Source organism: Argentina silus (assembly GCF_951799395.1).
Source record: "Argentina silus genome assembly, chromosome: 2".
Taxonomy (NCBI): Eukaryota; Metazoa; Chordata; class Actinopteri; order Argentiniformes; family Argentinidae; genus Argentina; species Argentina silus.
The window spans coordinates 29,096,124-29,116,434 of record NC_139656.1 but is presented as its reverse complement, the minus strand read 5'-3'; the positions used below and the strand labels follow the sequence as shown (position 1 = coordinate 29,116,434).

Below are 20,311 nucleotides of genomic sequence, written 5' to 3'. Positions count from 1 at the left end.
AGGCTAATCCACACAGCCTCTGTGGTGGGGAGAAACAACAGAAACAACATACATCCTTTCTCAAAAAAAAAAACTAAAGGCCTATGAGAGGGAAGTACAGTAGAAGGATCACAAGCATGTTCAAACATATGAGAGAGCGAGAGAGAGAGAGAGAGAGAGAGAGAGAGACAGAAAAGAGAGAGCAAGAGAGGCAGAAAGTGAGAGTGCGTTCTCATTTCTTAAATAATGGATAAACCCCCTCTGATTTCTCCCTGACGGAGGAGTCTCTTGGCAGGCTTGCGAGCACCGCGGGTCAGACATACCACTCCCTGCGTGAGATGACGGAGCCGTCCGTGTGGGAGACGTAGTCCCCCTCCGCCCCACTGTCGTAGCAGTCATCCGACAGGTAGGGGGAGCCGTTGGTTAGCGGTGCGGGGGGGGCGTACCGGGCGTGGCTTCTCTGCTGTGGGCTGGGGTAGCGCACGTGGTCGTGGTGATGGTTGCCCTCCCTCATGGCCCTGGTGTGGCCGTTGTGCTTGCGTTCCTGCTCACGGCTGTGGTCGTGGTTGTTCTGCAGGTGTTGGCGCTCGCGGTCGCGCTCGTGGTTGCGCTCGCGGTCGCCCCACTCCTCGCGGTCCCTGTCTTGGTAGACGGGGTTGCCGCCGGGCTTGGTGGGATGGAGCTCGTGCTGCTGTTGCGGTGCTTTCTGCATGTCCGAGGGCCCCAGGTACTGCTTGGTGTAGTAGTCCCCGCGGAACGTCTGCTGTTGCCGCAGGTAACAGACCCCGCCCAGCACCAGGAGCAGGAGGAGGAACAAGGCCCCGCCCACAGCCCCTCCCACGATGGCGCCCAGGTGGCTGTCGGGGAGGGCGGCCAGCGTGGGGGAGGTGAAAGGGACCCGCCGCTTGTCACCCACAGAGGTGGAGGAGGAGGAGGCAGCGGTTAGGACGGGCGCAGGGGTGGTGGAGGGCATGGAGGTGGTGGGAGGATCTAATGGAGGAAGGGAGGAGGAGGAGGGGGGGGGGATAGAGGGTCAGGGGAGGAGGGATGGACAGACAGAAAAGTAGAGAATGTCAATGCCAACTATATCAGCATATTACTAAAAAAGGGATTGGTTGACATGAAGAAACTACTACATTTCTAAATCTAAAAATGACTGTATACGCTCTCAACAGCCTCAGGTTTGCTTTGACAATAAGTCTGAAAAAAGCTTCTGATATTCTTAAAATGTCGTAACCATTACCACATATATATATATATATATATATGAAGATGTGGTAATTCAAGATATGATGTATTAGGGATTGAGGTAATGGAAACCTACACAAAGTGTCCTTAGCAACGAGACTCTAGACTGAGCAACAGCAAACCAGAGACTGTTGGAGTGAGCATACTGTACACAAATCCCACAGTTGTGGAAAGGCAGGGGGGGAGCAGAGGGATGTGCTACTAGTCTAGTAGGAACCAAAGATGGCTGAGCAGTAATATCGCCCCTAACCCATTCTCAAAACAATTCATTGAGGTCTGACAGCATTTTTGTTAAGTGCACAGTACAGTACAGTACAGTACAGTACGTTCCACCTTATTTGAAGTGATAGAAGCTGTGAACAATGCCCAATTCTACAACAAATAGAGAGACTGCCTCTGCACGACGCCCAGTTAACTGTTCATCATGGATCAGAGACAAATCTTTCCTCAAACTGATTCACACAAAGAAAATAACATTTGTGCTGCCATGACAATAGCTGGTGTTCAGGTTTTTAGAATGCCGTACAACAACGACATGCTATGTTTCTAATAAACTAACCGTTACGCATCATAAGTTTATGAGGGCATTAGGAACAGCTTAGATGGATTACCATTTCAAATGAAGAGATACATACGTCATTGTCACTGAGAATGCAAGAGGGCCACAGATGGGTAAGAAGAAGGGGGTGTCTCTAAGACAGGAAGCGCTAATGGAAGGGACTTGAGAGATGAGGGGAGGGGGTTGGTTGGAGGAGAGGGTTGGTTGGAGGAGAGGGTGGGGGAGCTACTAGGATGCCAGGGACTGGGCAGGGAATAGTCAGGTCAAGATGTGGGTAAATGAGCCAATCGGCCAGCCGTTTTAGACAGCGGCTGTAAATGGCCATGTCAATGACTTTCCTTCAACCGGATCCAGACCTTCACACGGTCACGGTGTGTTCTTTAGGCCGCGATCGAACACTTGTCCTCTACAGCTTACAGTCACAGATGGGGGACATTACCTCACTACTCCAGTCAATCTGCCCTCCCCTTCACCCATCTGCTACCATCCCTGTCACTAATTCATCGCTGATTCTGTATTTAACCGTTATGGTTGCGGATTTAAATAAATGGTGATGTAACGTTAGGTCCTTCCTCAATGTGCTCTGAGGCGAAGATGTTTAGACCCTCAGGTGAAATGACAGCCGGTTCACAGAGGCGGGGCAGGAAAGATGTGCAGTAAAGGATCATCTGGCAACGAGATCCCATTCTCACATCCAACAGGATGACATCATCGCGGCCTCCATGAATTCCCGTTGAATTACATTAATTATGCGACACCATGCAGAGATGCTGCATGAACGTGTGAGTGCACACACATACACCCACCAAGGGGTGCACACACACAGTGACACACACACACACACACACACCAAGGGGCACACACACACACACACACACACACACACACACACACACACACACAGTAAAACACACACACACACACACAGAGACACACAGAGTCACACACACACACACACACACACACACACACACACACACACACACACACACACACACACACACACACACACACACACACACACACACACACACACACACACACACACACACACACACACACACACACACAGCTCCTCTCAGAGGGAAAAGAAAATAGAAATAAATAATGAATGTGAGTTTAAAAGAGCTGGTGAATGTTTTATGAATCTGGGACATCATCATCATCTCCTCCTCCTCCTCCCCTCAGTCAAGGCTGCATGATTTTGCCTTTCACAGCATGAAGCACGAAGAAAGACCAGAGAAATGTGGTCGGTATGACACACAGCTCTATTCAGGAAGAGAGAAGTTTAGGGGGAGTGGGGGTTAACAAAACCTTAAGGGACACGCTCGTGATTCCAGAGCAGATACATGTAGATGCGTGACAGTGAGTTTGCGGTCAGGGAGGAGCAGATGGGTTTGGTCAGTGGAGCTCTCCTGTTGAACATCTGGAGACCTAATCAAGGCTAATGAGCCTGTAATTAAGACTCTTTAACATCTGAGGACCGCAAATAATCTGCTCTGATACAGCATGTTACCTCACTCCGGTTCAAACAGACATGCCAGCCTGAGCTTAAAGACTCGGATTTAGAATGATGAAATGCTGAACAGACAGAGAGACGGTGTGTGTGTGTGTGTGTGTGTGTGATTCTTCCTCTTACATGTATGCCATTGTTCCTCAAGCAACAAAGTCACTGAGGTTTTTAGTGTGAGTCATCAAGGATAGCTGGAGAGAGAGAGAGAGAGAGAGAGAGACAGAGAGAGAGCGAGAGAACAGGTGTGGAATAGAAGGAGGCTGTGTGCCTGGTAGAGTTCTCCTCTCACCTTGTATGCGTATGTGTATGTCCCTGCTGCTGAGGTTGATGTCATTGGCCACCTCACATCTGTACACCCCAGAGTCGTTCCTCAGGAGGGGCCTTTGGAAAAGCAGCGTATTGTTGACCACTTCCACCCCCTCTGCCATGTCCCCGTCCAGTCTAGGAGACACACACACACACACACAGTACACAATTACACACAAACAACACACATGATGAAGCAATAAACAACATGCTCGATCTGCCGTGGACACAGACACAGCCGGCACATGCAGAGATACACACACGCAAAGACACACACACAGAGACACACACATGCACGCAGAAAGACACACACACACGCAGAGAGAGACACACATGCAGAGAGAGACACACACGCAGAGATGTACGCACACACGCACACACACACACACACACACACCTGATCCATCTGAAGTGGTGGGCTGGTGGGTTTGCGTTGGCTTTGCAGGTCAGTTGGACGTTCTCCCGGCCCACGTACCAGTCACCGTCGTAGCCTACCACCGTGATGTCTGGAGCGTCTGCAGAGAGAGGCCAGGCAGAGTTCAACTCAGAACACACAGGTACGGCTTCAGAAAGACATTCAAAACACCTCAACACTTTAAGAGCCAAACCGATTAGTTTTTCAATCAATCAGTTTCACTCATTGTTCAGTGAGTCCATTACGATGAGCATGCCTCCACTGTGACACCGCTGGATGGGCTGATTTACATGTGTTGGATGGAGACTCATGGAGACACATTGCAACATGGTACTCGTGTTTAATCCACAGACACAGACACACAGACACATTCTGCTCCAGCGTTTGTGTCCCCGTCTTGATTAAATCACTGGGAGCAGCGTTTCAGCTGACAGTCCTTTCTTTACAATGTCCTGCTTCTGTGACTGCTTCTGTGACTGCTTCTATGACTGCTTCTGTGACTGCTTCTGTGACTGCGTGTGTAAAAGCCCTGTCAGACACTCACACTGCACGTTGAGCTGGTAGGGGATCCTGAAGTCCGTGTGCAGGGCGGGGTGGCGCACCACGCAGGTGAGGCTGTGGCCCTGGCCGTGGCGCGTGGGCGGCCACAGGTAGCGCACCTGGGTGCTGGTGGTGCCGTTGGCCTCGTCCTGAAGCTGGACCTCTGATTGGCCGAACAGGTCCGTCTCCCAGGAGACGTCGGCGGGGGGGCGGGCCCGCTCGGCGATGCAGGTGGCCACCGTCGTCTCGTTACCGCCGTCCACCAGAGCCACGGAGCCCGCCGACACGTACACCTTGGGCTCCACTGAGGAGAGAGAGAGAGGGGGGGGGGGGGGGGGAGGTAGTGTGTATGTTAGTCAGTTCTAGAGTAGACCACCCCTCTTTTTTTCCCCTCTTGCCACCACTTTCTTTTTTCCTTTTAGCAGTAGCTAAGGGACTTCCTGTAACCAACCAAGTGTGTGTGTGTGTGTGTGTGTGTGTGTGTGTGTGTAGTGTGTGTGTGTAAGCAATGGCTCTGCCTGAAATGATACATCTATGTAACCCTGACCCCCACTCCCAGGAGATCCCTTAAAATAGAGGGGTATATCCACACACACACACCCACACACACACGAACACACGAACACACACACACACACACACACACACACACCGCATTCCTCCTGCTCTAATTATAGCACCCTGTTCCTCTGCACCACTCCCTGGCTGCCATTCCTGCTCCCCTCCTCACAGTCTCCCGTTTCCATTTCTTTTAAAAGTACCTAAATAATCACTGTGTTCATGTCCTTTGCATTCCTTTATGTTCTTTACAATTCTCTGTCTGTCATTCGCCTCTCTCTCAATCTCTCCCCATCTCTTTCTAGCCACTTCCTTCTCTCCCTTTCTCTTCTCTTCCTCCACTACTTTGTCTTACCACTCTCCCTCCGGCCCCAGTGACGCAAGTGGGATGTCTCTCCCCCACAATATCATCATGCATTATTAATTCATCTCTTCAGGAGGCACTTCACAAAAGACACAGAATTACATTCACAATCTTACACAATCAACCACACAAACACACACTTTAGAGGTGAAGCACTGTGTTTGCATGTTGTGAGCTTAAACACCCGCCCAGCCACACACTTACCCAGCACACTGACTGTGGTGGAGGCCTGAGTGTTGCCCAGGGGGAAGGTGGCCACCTTGCAGGTGTAGATTCCGATGTCGGCGAAGCCCACGTCCTCCAGTACGATGGTGGCGTCGTGGGAGGAGGGCGAGCGGAAGGACAGGCGGCGGACGTATTCCGGGGGGATGGAGATGCCGAACACGGGGTTGTACACGGCCACGGTGAGCGAGCCGCTCGGGAGCCGCCGCTCCCAGGAACTCTGGGTCAGGCTCAGGTTGGTCCCCACCTCCACCCGGCAGCCCAGAGTCACATTCTTCCCCAGCACGGCACTCACCTTCTTGGGCACCACCACCTGACTGGCCCACAAGCCTACCACAGAGAAAAACAAAGACCATTTGACTTGCTTCCTTATTATATATTAGCCTACTGTGTAAGCAGGAGGATGGGGACAATTATTCAAATATATATACAGTAATAACCCTGCGTAAGTAATGGGACAGTGAAGCATTTTTTTCTTCTTTTGGCTCTATATTCCATGTCATAGCAAAGGGTGTGAATACTTATGTACATGAGGTATTTCTATATTTTAATTTTAATAAATTTACTGAAATAAAAAAGAAAAAAAGAAAATGTGTTTTCGCTTTGTCATTCTGGGGTATTGTGTGTGGATTGATGGCAAATTCTTTTAATTTAATCCATTTTAAATTTAGTCTATAACACAACAAAATGTGGAAAAAGTGAAGGGGTCTGAATATTTTCCGAAGGCACTATAAGGACCAAAGAGGTGTCAATGAAAGTGAAAGAAGCCATTATTAAGTCTGAAAAATCTGAAAAATAGAAACATAGCCAAAAACTTGACAGACTTACCCACCTCATCTGTGAAACATTGTGGAGGGGGTGTTAATGTTAGGTTATGTATAGCTGCCACTAGAACTGGCTAACTTGTCTTAATTGATGATTGTAACTGATGACAGTAGCAGCAGAATGTATTCTGAAGTGTACAGAAATATCTTGTCTGCTCAAGTACAAGCAAATGCATCCAAATTCATTGGTATACATCCTAAAGAAAGACAATGACCGAAAAATATACCGTCATAGCATAAAGAGTTTTTCAAGGCCAAAAAAGTGTAAAGTTCTTGAATCAGAATTCTTAGTATATTTGCACATACAGGAAATTGACTTGGTGAGGTTGGTGCATGGGACATAAAAAACAATAGCAAATTACAATAGCAAATTACGCAGGGCACTATATATATATATATATATATATATATATATATATATATATATATATATATATATATATATATATATAAAATATAACATTGTTCAGTAAAATATATGAGAGAGACTGTGGCAAGACTCTGCCATCCATATACCCTCAATCTCTTTCTCTCAAAGAGCACATAACTTCCCCTCAAAACCATTCATGTCCAAGTATACTAGTAACTAGTAGTGCACATACTGTACATGTACATGAAACAATATTGCAGAGCATCATGGCGTGCTTGAGTGTGTTCCAGAGTATGCTGCTTGTCAAGGGTTGAGGTGGAGGACATGGAGAAAACAAGCAGGCAGAACAGCTGCAGTGTCACTTATGACCTTAACACACACACACACACACACACACACACACACACACACACACACACACACACACACACACACACACACACACACACACCACCCACACCCACACCCACACCCACACCCACACCCACACCCACACCCACACCGATCAGTCATGGGAACAACGTCAAACTGCAGTAGGTCTACTACAAAAAATGTTTAAGTAACCCTGTCTCATACTGTATACTGCAATGGTGACCACATCAACCGCAGTTCTTTGACACATGTCATATGAAAATGATCATCCCTTCATCTTGTGTGGCGCAATCAACCAGCATTAATCCTGTTTTAGTGAGTTAGTATGTGCGAGTGGTTTGTGAACTGAATTTGGTTCCTACTGACGTCACACACACTGACGTCAGTATGACAGTAAGACATTCTGAAACCAAACACCAGCTTAGTGCCATCAAACTAAGTATTGCCAGACATCTGTGCTGATCTGATCTGAAACAAAGCGTGATCCTCGGTGTGTGTGTTCCCAAGAGGAGAGCAGAGCTGCTAGTACTGACCTGAATCCAGGAATTAAAGTCAGCCATTTGTGAAGCTATACTTTGTCCAATCAGACCTAACCCTTCAACTTCTGTCATCTCCTCTAGTCATGTACATGGCCTGTCCACACAGCATTGAGATCAGCAGCTCCTCTTACAGAGAGAGAGAGGGAGGGAGGGAGAGAGGGAGGGAGAGAAAGAAAGAGAGAGAGAGAGAGATAGGGAGGAGATGTGCTGACATGATGAAAGTGCGAGTGAGAAGGAATGAGAAAATAAAAGAGAGGAAAAGCAAAAGGAAGGAGAGGGTAACATGAAGCACAGATGAGAGGAAATGTATTAGATTCTGTAATAAAAAATTTTTTTTTTTAAAAAAACTTTGGAATGATAGAGTCACAGATAAATAAACGCAAAACATAATAATACCACGCTCCCTGGCCAGACCCTCAATGACATCACTAATTGCAACAAGCTGCCAGTGAGAAAGACGTCATCATAAATCAAAACCCGCCGCATTGCTTGGCAACTGACTCCAAACATTCTGTTGTTGTCTTGCTGACAACCCCCCCCCCCCCCATCCCCCCCAACAACCGTTTTTTTTTTGTATTCCCCCTTGGAACCCCCGTCGCCCCGTCGCCCCCCCGACCTGAGCCCTAAGCAGAGATCGAGTGAGAGACTGTCAGAATGTCAGAGGAAAGAGAGAAGAGATAGTAAGAGTATAAATGAGAGTGCCCCACTCATTACAGAGTAGAGACAGGGTTTTTATTCAAGAATGCAACAGTTCAAAAACCGTTTTGTTTCAGAGCGGGAAGCTTACCTGTCTTTAGGGGGTAAAGCAGTTTAACTTTCCCAGCCATGGTGCACTGTGAGAGAACCTACCTGCTATTATGTCTGTGCCCCCCCCCCCCCCCCCCCCGCCCCCGATTACCATTCACTAACAGAGCTATTGCGTCCATTGTGGTTTCCACTAAAGACCAATCTGAAATACCTGAGGAGGGGACACAGGAAGAAAGATGTCCTCCGTAGTCCCAGAGATGGGAAGGGCTAGCTGGTGGGTGTTCACACACATATCTACTGGAATTGAATATTTAAATGGAGGTTTTTATAATGGTGTGCAGGGGGGAGGGGATTCAATTGCCGTAGATTGGTAGATAGGCCTATTAATAACCAGACCACTAGAGGAATGTTCTATCTGAGCCATCATCCTATCATGCTTTTCAGCCCAGACTAAAAATAACAACAGAGAGGGAGGGAGGGAGAGAGAGAGAGAGCCTCTTTGGACACCTCCAATAATCACCTAACCATTTTTTTTCCCCTCATCAGACGTTTAATGAAACCATATGCCTAAATAAACTGCTGTTAGAGAAGCACTCACAGGGAAACAAATGATGCAATGTCCTTCTTCAAAGTGCATCAACAGCCTTGAGGAGGAGTAGCTAGGTACAGTACACATCTTCCCCAGAGAGAAGCAGCTACTGTAGCCTCTGTGGTTAGCAGGCACCCACTCACACACACACACACACACACACACACACACACACACACACACACTGTGTGTCCTGGCAGCAAGGACACAGCGTTCCCAAAGGAGACTCCGCCGCTCCTTGTCCCTCAGTCAGCGCTACCTTCACACATACCACTCACGTGGCAGCAGGTGTGTGTGTAGATAATATCTCTGAATGCCCTAACACCATCCCTATGATACTGCCTGCGGTTAAGCCTAGCAATAACAGTGAAGATGACTTCAGTTTTGCTATTAATCTAAGGCCTCTTGTGTGTGTGTGTGTGTGTGTGTGTTAGCTAGCAGCTTTGGCAGGCAGTGTACAATGTGTGTGTGTGTGTGTGTGTGTGTGTGTGAGTTAGCTAATGGCTTTGGCAGTCAGTGTACAGTATGTGGGTGTGTGTGCATCGTATGACATCCACTATGGGTCTCCCGGGGGGGGGGGGGGTGGCCAACATGGAGGGAAGAGAGCCTTGTTCCTGTTCCTCGAGATGTGTATCTGCAGACAGAAGGTGTGTGTCAGTAGCGTTACTACAGGACCCCCCCTTCCAACCAATGACAGCTAGGTGCTGGGTGGATAGGCCAATGAGCACGGCTTACCTTAGGAGAGAGTTAAGGACCAGATTTATTTTCATTTAATCAATATGGAGTGTTAGTGTTAGTGTTACTATGTGAAATCAGCTCCGTAGAACCCTGTGTTAGGTGTGTGGAGCAGCTGTGTGTGTGGGGCATGCTGTGTCATCACGTGGTGGAGAGTTGGATGTGAAGGGTGACATGGTTGGAGAGCCACTTCAGCTAGCAGAGAGCAGGTGTTCCAGACAGACAGAACAGACTGGGTTTTAACACTGACTGCATCTGCGCTTGTCAAACACAGACACCATGCGCGCGCGCACATACACACACACAACTAAGGGTCTAAGGGTGTGTGTGTGCTTGTATGTTTGCTTTCACACACACACACACACACACACACAGGGTTAATGAGTTGCGCTGGACATGAGTTTGTGGGAGAATTCAACAGTTAAATTACCAACCAGTGGCTATTCACATGCGATTGCTGTGGGGAAATCATGGGGAAAATATAAAACATTTGTTTCCGGTGGACTACAACACTAAATATGTTGCTCTACTAATTAATTTGGCCTGGCCTAATAGGCCTACACGCATACTAGAGTGTCCAGCTGTCCAACTTATGAAAACGTCAAGACGTGGGGAAATCAGAGAAATGTTGTGCACTTCAGCAAACCAGGACTATGAACCCTGGAAGGGCTTGTACCGAATGCTATGGGTGACACAACCACTACACCCCTGACCCTAACCATACAGATGACACAACCACTACACCCCTGACCCTAACCATACAGGTGACACAACCACTACACCCCTGACCCTAACCATGCAGATGACACAACCACTACACCCCTGACCCTAACCATACAGATGACACAACCACTACATCCCTGACCCTAACCATACAGATGACACAACCACTACACCCCTGACCCTAACCATACAGGTGACACAACCACTACACCCCTGACCCTAACCATACAGATGACACAACCACTACATCCCTGACCCTAACCATACAGATGACACAACCACTACACCACATTACCACATCCCTATGCCACACAAGAGGAAAGGGTGACGGGCCATTCCACTAGAGTGGGGATACGACAGGGGAGGTAGAAATTGGAGGACAGGCTCATTGTAATGCACGGATTGGAAGGAGGAATGGTATCAAAACACGATCATGTTTGACACCATTCCTCATTCTATGCGTTACAATAAACCCGTCCTCCGATTTCTACCTCCACCAGCCTCCCCTGGGATATAGGGTATAGCTCCATCACACATCTACAGTCCTCTCAGGCTGATGGAGTGTGTGAAGCAAATGATAAATCCACACACTGCTCAGAGAGGGAATGTCCCGAACAAGCCAAATTCGCTTAAAAACACACGACGGGCCTGCTCACATTAAGAGACCGAACTCCAAAGACAGAAAACTGTCTAGGATATCTGGCTGTGTGCATGAAGGGAAAATCCCCTTCAAAGACCGTTCCCACATAACTCTCAGACACACACACACACACACACACACACACACACACACACACACACACACACACACACACACACACACACACACACACACACACACACACGAAAAGTATCTGTGGAAAAATCTATGGCCAAATGATGCTCAGCTGAGGCTTATGTGCTTCGTCAGTAAGGAGAAAGTCAGAAAAAGAGTCTGCAGAAAGAGGCAGAAGCGGAGGGTGAGAGGGTCTTTCCGTAGGGGAAAGAAACAGAAGTCATGCTTCAGGCTTGATGATGACCCAATCCCAGGGAAAAGGGCTCTGCTAATGAGGAAAGCTTTTTCCGATCTTTCTGCATCTCGTTCCGGCATAAAACATCAGTGGGGGGGGGGGGGGGGGCATGATGCCCAGGCTTTGTGTTTGTGTGTGGGCACAGAGGGTTTTGGACGCCCCTGGTGGATAATTACTTCTTCCCCCTAGATGCTTCCGCTTCCACATTTTCAGATCTGTGATACTTTCATCTATAACACACCCTGTTTACACACAAACAGACCACACACACACGCCCCCACCATTTCTGTTTACATGCCATCCAAAGCCGCTCTCAAATTGTTTATTAAGGAGTAGAACTTAAAGAGAGAGAGACGATGCCCGTCTGTGCATTCTTTCTCATTGGGAGAAAACAACAGTAGGAGAGAGAGAGAGACAGTTAGAGAAAGAAAGTCCGAGAACAAAAGTAAAGACAGAGGCAATCTAAGAAGAGTAGTCTGCTCATGTAAGACACAATGACCGTCAGGCCCTGAGAGCGGTTGATTGGTGGATATGGAGGTGAGTGGGTTGATCTGATTGGCTGTGGTTTGAGCTAGTTTAAACAGAGAGGCAGAGAGACGCCTGTCGCCAGGAGAGCCACAGTAATTATGTGTGAATGTGAGTGCGTGTGTGTGTGTGTGTGTGTGTGAATGTGAGTGCGTGTGTGTGTGTGTGTGTGTGTGTGTGTGTGTGTGTGTGAAAGAAAGAGAGAGCGAGAGAGAGAGAGAGAGAGAGAGAGAGAGAGCGAGAGAGGGAGAGGGAGCACTAGAGGAAGAGAGAGAGAGAGAGAGAGAGAGCGAGAGAGAGAGAGAGAGAGAGCGAGAGAGGGAGCACTAGAGGAAGAGAGAGAGAATCCTCACACAAGCTAAATGTAGTTTGGTGGGATGTGGCACAACACCAGCCTTCTGTGGGTCACTGGGAGGTTTCCCCTCCCACAACACTCTGAGTCTCTCGCAGGCTCTTTCACTTTACAGCAAAGTCTAACTCAAACAAGCTTTGTTGGCATGTAAAGAGTGATCTGACACCGGCAGATCTAGGCTAGAACCATAGGGACAGAACTTAGAATAGTAATAGTTGTCTCGCTCCTCATCTGAGTTCTATAAACCCGTTTTGTTTTGAACTGTGGTGACTCAAAAAGCCATACCACCCACCCAGCCAGAAAGCCTCCTTTTCCCAACTTCGACATGTCGTCTCTGAACAAAGTCATTGTTTGTGACGTTTGGAAAACATGGGACCCAGACGCACCCCTGTCTACAGCCAAACACCAGGGCTCTCTCCTCCTTATCTGTTGTACCCAATGACTTCATGATGTAGATCGGTGGTCTCGTAGCTAATTGACCTACACCATCTCTCCCTGGGGTTAGCGTGCAGCCTAGGCCTAACTCATCCAGCCATACCTGCAGTAGACCTCCACCATCATGGTAGGCTAACATGATCACAAGGTCTGGCCTGCCCTCGCCGAGCCTCCTCAAGGTAGAGGTTTAAAATCGTAACGTAAAGTCTGACTAAACCCTCGATAATGCAGTTAAAGCCAATGTGGTAAACACCGCGCGGTAAACACACACACACACACACACACACACACACACACACACACACACACACAACACAACACAACACAACACAACACAACACAGATAAAGCCACCAACACTAAGCCGCTCCTCCAGTAGCACATGGCCATAAGAGCTCATTAAAGCCTTCCAGGGCCACAGACAGACACAAAGGGAGGGTGAGGGAGCGGTGAGCCACACACACACAGACACACACACACACACAGACACACACACACACACACACACACACACACACGACCGACCGACCAGGGGAATACCGCCACTAAATAACCTTCACTAGCACAGAGCTGCCACTGGCAGGAAATGACATCACAGAAGTGCCCCATGCTGTACAATTACATGATTCCAGCGTGCGCACGCGCGCACACACACACACGCACGCACGCACGCACACGTTCCCTATGGTGCGCGATATAGGCGTGCTGACAAATCTGTTTGAATACAACTCCTAACATGCCTACTATACCTAAAACACACACATTGGCAGGCTCACTGCAGGAGTGTATCAGTAAGCAGGGGAAGCTTCTCCATAGGCTGTGTGTGACTCCACCATTCCCAATGGACAAATTTATGAGAGCGCCCTACTTTCTCATAGCCACCCTCTGTCACAGGAACTCCAAAACTCTCACCGCCTACGGCTAAGTGATTGTACTCTGGGGGCAGAATGGATAGGCCTCGTACTCACACAGAGGGACTCAAACCCAAAAACCTCCGGTCCCCACCGGAGTTCCTTCCCCACACATTAACTAGGCGGCATCAATCCGTTCCCAAACACACAGAGCTCATCTAGGAGAATCGGAGGAGCTAGCCTACCGGTGTGCACCCAAAGCATGAATGACACACCGTATACAGAGAGGTCACTCACACTCCTGTCTGCGCACACACACACACACACACACACCCACACACACCCACCCACACAAGCTCTACCTGAAAACCCTGGAGATATTTTAACACCTGCCATCTGCCATTCCTGTTTCAGGATACATCAATAATTCAGTACACAATTACCATTTCATGTGGTTCTACTGTGAGCTTGATAATAGATTCTCAGGAAGAGAGCTGGATGGAAAGGTAGAGAAGATGTGGGGTCTAGGCCTACACATCTCGGCTCCACTCTATTGAGTTTGTCGCTTGAGTAGCAGGGTTAGGGCCGGCCTAAAGTCCCCTCCATACATACACACTGGGTGGGGACCGGGGGGGGAGAGGTCACTGCTGCCTACAGAATTCTGCATCAGAGCCAGTCACCAATGATGAATAATAGATTCAAAGTGCTGCTACTGTACCTGCCATCAGCACTACAGGTCATGTACAAGGAAAGGAGGGAGGAGGAGGAAAGAGGGGGGGGGGGGGCAGTATAAAGATGGACAGAGGAGAAGGAGCTTAGGAGAGGAGGTAAAAGATGAGTGGTAGTTCGCTCAGGACTGTTTCTTTGGTCAAACTGAATGTTTTAAGCATCTCCTGGTCATAGATTTCCTCATCTAGCTGCACATTTTTAGCTGAGGTTAAAGATGTCATTTTCCAAGGCTGCTTTTCCTATTAAAATGCTTTTGCGGGTCGACGTGATCAAAAATAAAAATACGTTGGGCATACTTAAATACCACTCTCTTTTTTTCACTCTTAAAAAACAACAGCAAAACTCAGTTTTCTAAACCACAAACTACATTAGAGCGGAAAATAGCATATATAATAAATTGTAGACATAAACCATTCATGCTCTCTACTTTAACTGCTTTTAGCCTGAGTTTTTTTTTTGAGAGAGAGAGAGGTAAGATGTTGAAATGGTAATAGAAATTCATAAGGGGAAAGTCTTTGCAACAATTTGATTTAGTCAAGGCCAAATATGAGATGGGGTCTGCATGCAGACACTTCTAGTCCTTCTCTCCCTCCCACTCACGACTCAACTAGTCAACACGTCGGCTAAGAGAAGCAGCAGAAGAGACAGGAGAACATGTTTGTGTGCTAGTAGTCTGATTAGTGGTGTTGGTCATGGTAGTGGGGAGTATGTTTTTTTTCATGTTCATTCCGTACAGTACCTTTGACACCACCAGCGACAATGGACAGAATAGGCCATTACAATCACATACTGTAGTTTCTTACAATGAGTGTCACTTCGGATTGGTGAAAAAAAATAGGCTTGTTTTTTAATCCAAACCCATGTACAACCCTGTGTAAGCCTGACTTGTTTTCCCAGACTGAGAGTTGACTCATATAATTGAACCATTTATCTACACTCACAGAGTCTTTCCATTATAGGTAAAGAGAACTGTGACCAAAAACAACACCAGACATCCAACACAAAGCCTGCAAAGAGGCATACAAGGTTAGAGAGAGAGCCAAGAGCCATGCTGACGTGTTGAGAGTGTGTGTGTGTGTGTGCGTGTGTGTGTGTGTGTGTGTGTGTGGTCTCCTATGAGGCAGGTGTGTGTTTCTGGAGACAGCCATCCTGTCATGACTGTCAGCCCTCCCCAGAGAGAGAGGGGGAGCATGCGTATGCTGCCTCCCTGCCTCTACCCCTCTCTCTCTGGGTGAAGGTCGGGTCAGAAGCAACAGCAGCGAGTCAAAAGCAGGGGTGAGGTTGAAGAGGAGGAAGATGGAGAGAAGCTGCAGCCCTTCAGCTTGCTGACTGAACACTTTTGTCAATCTTTACACAACATTGTAGTGGCATTGAGCGATGACGACCTGGGATCACCAGAGAATACAAATGTGTTGGCCGCGTGTCCCCGTGTGTGTGTGTGTGTGTGTGTGTGTGTGTGTGTGTGTGCTTTTGACAAACCCTGTGACAAAAGGGCTGTGGCACTGACATTGGGTGACAACAACACACATGCAGAGGCTGCAGTAAATTCCCAGAAGTAAGACTAAAGCAGGTTGTCTATTCAGCGATAGTCTTCCTCGTTCAGACCATCTTTAAATAGGCCCAACCTCACAAGTGAATGTGTCTATATTAGTGCTGCTTATGGATGAATGAGTGGATTTGACCTCCTGATTTAAACCCCAGTCAGGTTGAGATCTACAACAGGCTGCACACAGCAGCGAGCCTACAGCTTGATGGGTTTAACACAGGTAGGCAGTGCAGTCTAATGAGTTTAACACAGTCAGCAGTGGGATCTCCCTCTCTCCCCTCTCTTCCCTCTCTCCCTCTGGGTCGACCACACTCCCATGTCAGTTGGCTTTGATGTTGAGAGGCAGTGGAGCTGCGCTGGGAGACTAGGGGGGAGAGGGGGCTTGTGGTGGGGGAGCGGGTGGGCGGGGAGAACGAACACAGCATCAAAGAGCGGCTCTGGGTTTTGGACTGATATGGTGGAGCTCTCTTCAGGACCACCGTGATCCCATGGCCCGACTGCCAGAACACTGACATGGAGCAGGACCAGCGGGCCTGGGAGAGACCGGCCCGTTACAGGCCAACGAGCAACAACAGGACACCAACAGCTGAAGGTGCAACCACAAACTTAATACCCCAACCCTCACAAACAACCCCACAGTCGGTGTTCTGCTCCAGTGTAAATATGTGCATGCAAGTGTGTGTGTGTGTGTGTGTGTGTGTGTGTGTGTGTGTGTCTCTGTGGGCGCATGTTTGCAGGAACATTGACACGTACACAGATGAAAGGCTTCATGTAAAGAGGACATGATTTATTCAGTTTTCCTTCTCCCTGCAAGGCCCTGCTCTGCACAGCTAAACATCCACACACTCCTTCTCACATTGGGATCTGTGGGGCTTGTATTCCCAGCACTGCAGAAAGAGGCAACCATGGTTTATTGCACTTTGAAAAACATCCACACTCATAATGTTACAGGTTCAAACTATCATCTGATGCATTCTTTACACACAGTGTATGCACCAACAACGTAGTAACAGTGAGGTTTTGAAAAAGAGAGAGATAGAGAGAGAGAGAGAGCGAGAGGGGAGAAAGAGACAGTCGGTAAAAGGATTGAGCTACTAATGTTTCAATTCCCAAGTCCCATCAGTAGCCCCCATTGATCCGAGGCAAGCAGGCACAGAAACTGACAGGGAGGGAAAGATGACATAGCAGGCTGAAATCAAGGCGAGAAGAAGACTTCAGGATCCTGGCCAGAGCAGAGTGAACGGAGATACAGCAGACGCCGGTGATTGTAGAGGAATGTCGGGAGTAATCCATCCCCCCCCCCCCCGCTCCCCTGTGGTATTTTAACTGTTCCTCCTCTTCCCCTCTCCCCCTGTTGCCATCAGTCAGTCACAACACAGCAGCTGACGGCCACCATGCCATAGCCACCTGGGGGGCTGTGGCCCACCTCTCCGGACCCAAGGTCACATGCTGGGGATGGCTGTGTGTGACTATACGTGAGGCGTGTGTGTGTGTGTGTGTGTGTGAGTGTGTGTGAGTGTGTGTGCGAGAGTGTGTGTGTGTGAGAGAGAGAGAGAGAGAGAGAGAGAGAGAGAGAGACAGCAGAATGAATGAGAGAGAGAGAAAGAGAAAATGGATCCCTAAATTGTGGACCCCTAAACAGCAGGATCTTCTGCATTACTTCATCCTCATCGACTAGCCCTTACTGACTGTTTAACCAGTTTGATCAGATTTGCTCTGTGTGTGGAGTTCAGCAGTGAGTTTAGCATGTGCCCTTTGATCAAAACAGAAACTGGTTAACCTGCACAGACCTTGGTGGGTTATCAACCACCTAATGACCCTCCTGGCCTGACAGCAACTGTTCCAACACAACCAGCGACAGGTGAGACATGTTATCCACATGTTATGTTATGGCATTAGAACTCCTAGCTTAATTTTGTCATTTGATCTTGACGCTATACTGAGACAGATGTCCAGATCGAACTACATACACCACGGCAACCACTTCAGCAATGCAACATCTAAATAAAATGCAACCTTGGATGAAAAAAGGTGAGCAGATTGTCCACCAGTAGAACAGATGGAGAGGCTCCTATTGACGCTTTCTGTCTCATTCTTCAAATCCTATCAACTGCCGACCGACGATCTTGCACTGCACAGTCCCTTCCAGGAGAAGACGACATAGGGACAGTGACAACAGTTGTAAAATATATGGTGTCTTCTAGCATGCTTCTAGGACCAGAGTAGGACAAGGACTAGCCCACCCCTCCAGAGTGTTCTATCTCTGCCCCCTCCACTCTTGCATGCTCTACCCGTTGAAATATACACACAGTTTTTATGTATATGTAATGCGCTAAGTCCACTGACAGGTAAAGCTAAATAAAAAAAAAGATTTGCTAGCTCTCCAGTACACTAAAGTTTATCACCAAAGTGGAGATGACAAGGACAAGGACCTCCGTCGTTTCCAAAAGTTCGGATCACTAGAAGGAAGACTTGAATCCAAGACAGATCAAAAACGGGTTGCATTAAAAGTTGGCCCGGGCCGACACGAACTAGCAACACTATGTGAGTAATGTTTCCATGGCACCCGTGGATCGCGCCATCCTCGACGCGGCACCGTTCTAGCACCCAACTACAGAACCACCCAACTACAGAACCACCCAACTACAGAACCACCCAACTACAGAACCACCCAACTACAGAACCACCCAACTACAGAACCACCCAACTACACAACTAAACAACTTTCCAACTACACGACTTCCCAACAAAAGTGATGCAGCCTGTTGCCTTGCACGAACATTTCCAAAACAGCAAAGCAGTTTCTTGCAGAAACAACACTAAGCTATCGAGTCCTAACCTTTCTAACAGGATAGATATAAGAGAACCTATTCTGAATGTACTGTACAGCAACAGTCAGCCAGCCCCGCACAAGTATTCCCTTTAGCACGCCGGGCTTCAAATGCACCGCTTACCTGTCATGCTGTACAGAAGAAAGAGAAATAAAGCATTGTGTCCTCGGTGAAGCGGGTGATTCCAGAAGCGAGGCAGGAACATTGTCAAAGTAACGTCGTCCTCTATCGTGAGTGTGTCCGCCGGACTATGAAACCTCCTCGGCAACCACTCCACACTGCGTTTGGACTGTACCACTGTGGCCTCGCTGCAGGGGGAGGGGAGGGGGGGGGAGGAGGAGGGGGGGGCTCACCTGACTCAAGCGGTTCAGGCAAATGAGGGGAGAAATGTTCTACTACACCCTCGAAAAAGATGGTCCAATTCATAGATTACGTCATTCTTGTTGCACATAATCATTGTATACTTACATCCCCATTGTTATTTGTAAATGTTTGTGAAAATGGTTGTTTCCAATGAAATAATAATAATAATAATAAAACAATTTTTTTTAAATGATATGCCTACACACTTACATTTAATGTATTGGTATGGCAGGCTGTCTGCATATCATGCTTCTGGTCCTTATGTCCTTTTGAATAAGTAAAAAGTGTGCCTCTATGCTAAAAATCAACATACTTTCCAAAATGACTGAATGACTAAAATGAATAAAACGAATGCTTTTCTGGTAGAGTCAGGTATGACAACCTCATGCTCTCCCACACAGTTAATTTAACTGCTTGGAACAAGCACTATTTTTTGGAATGGGATGCTCAACCCCCTCCCTGACACCAGTCTCTAGATCAGTGTTAGATCAGTGGTCTCTGCCCACAGTTGGTCTGGCAAGAGAGGTGACGTTACCTGTGTCTAATGTGATAACATGTTGTCTGATAATGATTTGAGTTGCAGTGGAGAGTTTTCATGCAAATTCATTCTATTATTGCAGTGGATAAATGTGGAGAGATTGACACATGAGTATTACACATAATGTGTCTATTTCCATTTGGGTGGCTGCTCCCCTTGCCTGAATGCTTTCCTGTTCCTCCATGTTTTGGCCTATGCACTGTCGTCTCTGAAGGCGTTTTAACTCAGACACAGTATCAGCCTTAATCCCCTGTTCCCCACTGCTAATCTCCTCCATAACCCCTCCTCGTAGACCAATCTGTGCATCTGCCCCCCTGCCATCTTTCAACAACGAGAGCGCCCCACACCCCACCCCAAGTCTAATTGGGGCGTGTACAAATTAACGGACTAATCGTTGCAAACAGCAAATGTGGGGGGCACCACTCCTGTTGGCTGGAAGCTAACCAGGTCAGAGCTTTAGTTTCTTCTGGAGAGCCACAAGGGACACAATGACTCTGCTACCCCATTCACCCAGGCACCCTGGCACAGT

At 48.0% G+C, this 20,311-nt stretch overlaps 1 protein-coding gene across 1 annotated transcript; it reads right to left on the bottom strand.

The window, feature by feature from the left end:
• Window positions 1-292: 292 nt before the first annotated feature.
• On the bottom strand, window positions 293-19,357 carry nectin3b (nectin cell adhesion molecule 3b; the record flags this gene model as incomplete). Its single annotated transcript, XM_083665298.1, has 7 exons — window positions 293-969; window positions 3,589-3,740; window positions 4,003-4,120; window positions 4,565-4,864; window positions 5,687-6,034; window positions 19,005-19,189; window positions 19,350-19,357. The coding sequence occupies 7 exons, from the start codon at window positions 19,355-19,357 to the stop codon at window positions 293-295; spliced, it is 1,788 nt and encodes a 595-aa protein (XP_083521424.1).
• Between the last annotated feature and the right edge of the window lie 954 nt (window positions 19,358-20,311).